Here is a 1464-nt window from a genome sequence, read left to right on the forward strand (position 1 = left end):
AAGAGAATTGCCCAAGGCAAAAGAATTGTCACACCAGTCTTCACTAGGGAGGGTGGGATGGCCACTACTGGGTTATAGGTAGAGACCACCAATGGATGTTCATTTGGCAGTTGCTTTTCACTGATAGAACGGGGAACTTAGAGAAGGGAAGAAGTAGGAGGGGACAGTAATTTGCTAAGCACTTATTATGTGCTAGGTGCTTACGTATCTTATCTCCATTGGGGACCTGAACTAGTCAGTAGCTGTGGTGGAGAGAATAAGAGGAACACTAGAGATTTACGATGGACTCTGGTCAGACAGGGTGGCTGAGAACATATTAGAGTGAAAGACAGGTAAGGGTTCTGCGTAGATGGTTGGATCCAGAAGACTTTTCTAAAGCTCGTGAACAATATAGAACAAGGCATGGGTTAGGGGTTGGCAAGAAAGATAGAAAGTTAGATACACACATAAGGAGAAATTCAGCACAAAGGTGGGTATGCAGCAGCTGTGGTGAAATACAGAAACACAGAGGATTTGGGATTCGAAGACGGTCCAAATCCTCTCTTTATCCACTTTGTTATATATTTGGCAAGTCTCTTAACCTCTCTAAGCCCCAGTTCACTTATGTGTGAATGTGGATAAGAATATCTATCTCATATGACTGTTGAAAGAGTAAATATTGAATGGCCTAGAATTTCTTAGACAGGCAGAATCCAAGGCTAGGGATTATTTGAGCATCAGGAAGTAAAATCAAACAGAAAACTTCTTGGGGGGTTGAAGTGGAGAATATATTCTTCCCAGCCTGTCTTCATCCTTTCTTTTTGCTGGGCCTTCCCATCTGTAAGTAAAGCATTTAAAAATACAGGCTTATTATAGTCAAACTTCCTAGAAAGGAATCTTTTCTCAATATTTTTCCCTCCAGGAAGGAAGGATACACTGACAGAGAAACCGGTTTTACCTGCAGAACCTGTTGAACCTGTACTCTGTGGCAGCATGGCCATAGGGGCTGTGTCACTAGCTGTTGCCAAAGCCAGTGCTGTGCTGGGCAATAATCCTCTATACTTAAATATTGCGTTACTGAAGCACAATCAGGTACGTATCTAGTATGTTCCATTACAGGAAGCCATAGGATCTCAGCGCAAATGAGCTATGTTTCTCATTTTCCCTTGCTTTCCCTCTGTTTCAGGAACAGCCAACAACCCTAACTATGCCTTTGCTGATGGTATCTCTGGTCAGCTGTGGAAAGTCATCACTTGGGAAGCTAAATTTAATGAAAGAAGTGATTTGTATACCCCATCCTGGATTAACAACCAAACAAGTACCTTACATTATCTCAAGCTACTTTTTCTAAATAAATAAATACTCCATCATGATGAGTTTTTAGTGTAGCTCCCTTGTGACACCAAGGGAGAGGGAATTAAATATAACACGAGAAGAAATATTTTAGGCAATCAGGGAAGTGGGAAGAAAGCAAGGCCTCAAACA

At 41.7% G+C, this 1464-nt stretch overlaps 1 protein-coding gene across 1 annotated transcript in view; it reads left to right on the top strand.

Moving 5' to 3' along the window:
* Positions 1 to 1464, top strand: part of ENO4 (enolase family member 4) — a 35474-nt gene that overhangs the window by 10823 nt on the left and 23187 nt on the right. The window contains exons 5-6 of the mRNA XM_008580956.1: positions 902 to 1071; positions 1166 to 1297. Coding sequence (XP_008579178.1) covers positions 902 to 1071; positions 1166 to 1297 — 302 coding nt within the window. The remainder of the gene's footprint in view (positions 1 to 901; positions 1072 to 1165; positions 1298 to 1464) is intronic.

Source organism: Galeopterus variegatus, unplaced genomic scaffold (genome assembly GCF_000696425.1).
Source record: "Galeopterus variegatus unplaced genomic scaffold, G_variegatus-3.0.2 Scaffold2224, whole genome shotgun sequence".
NCBI lineage: Eukaryota > Metazoa > Chordata > Mammalia > Dermoptera > Cynocephalidae > Galeopterus > Galeopterus variegatus.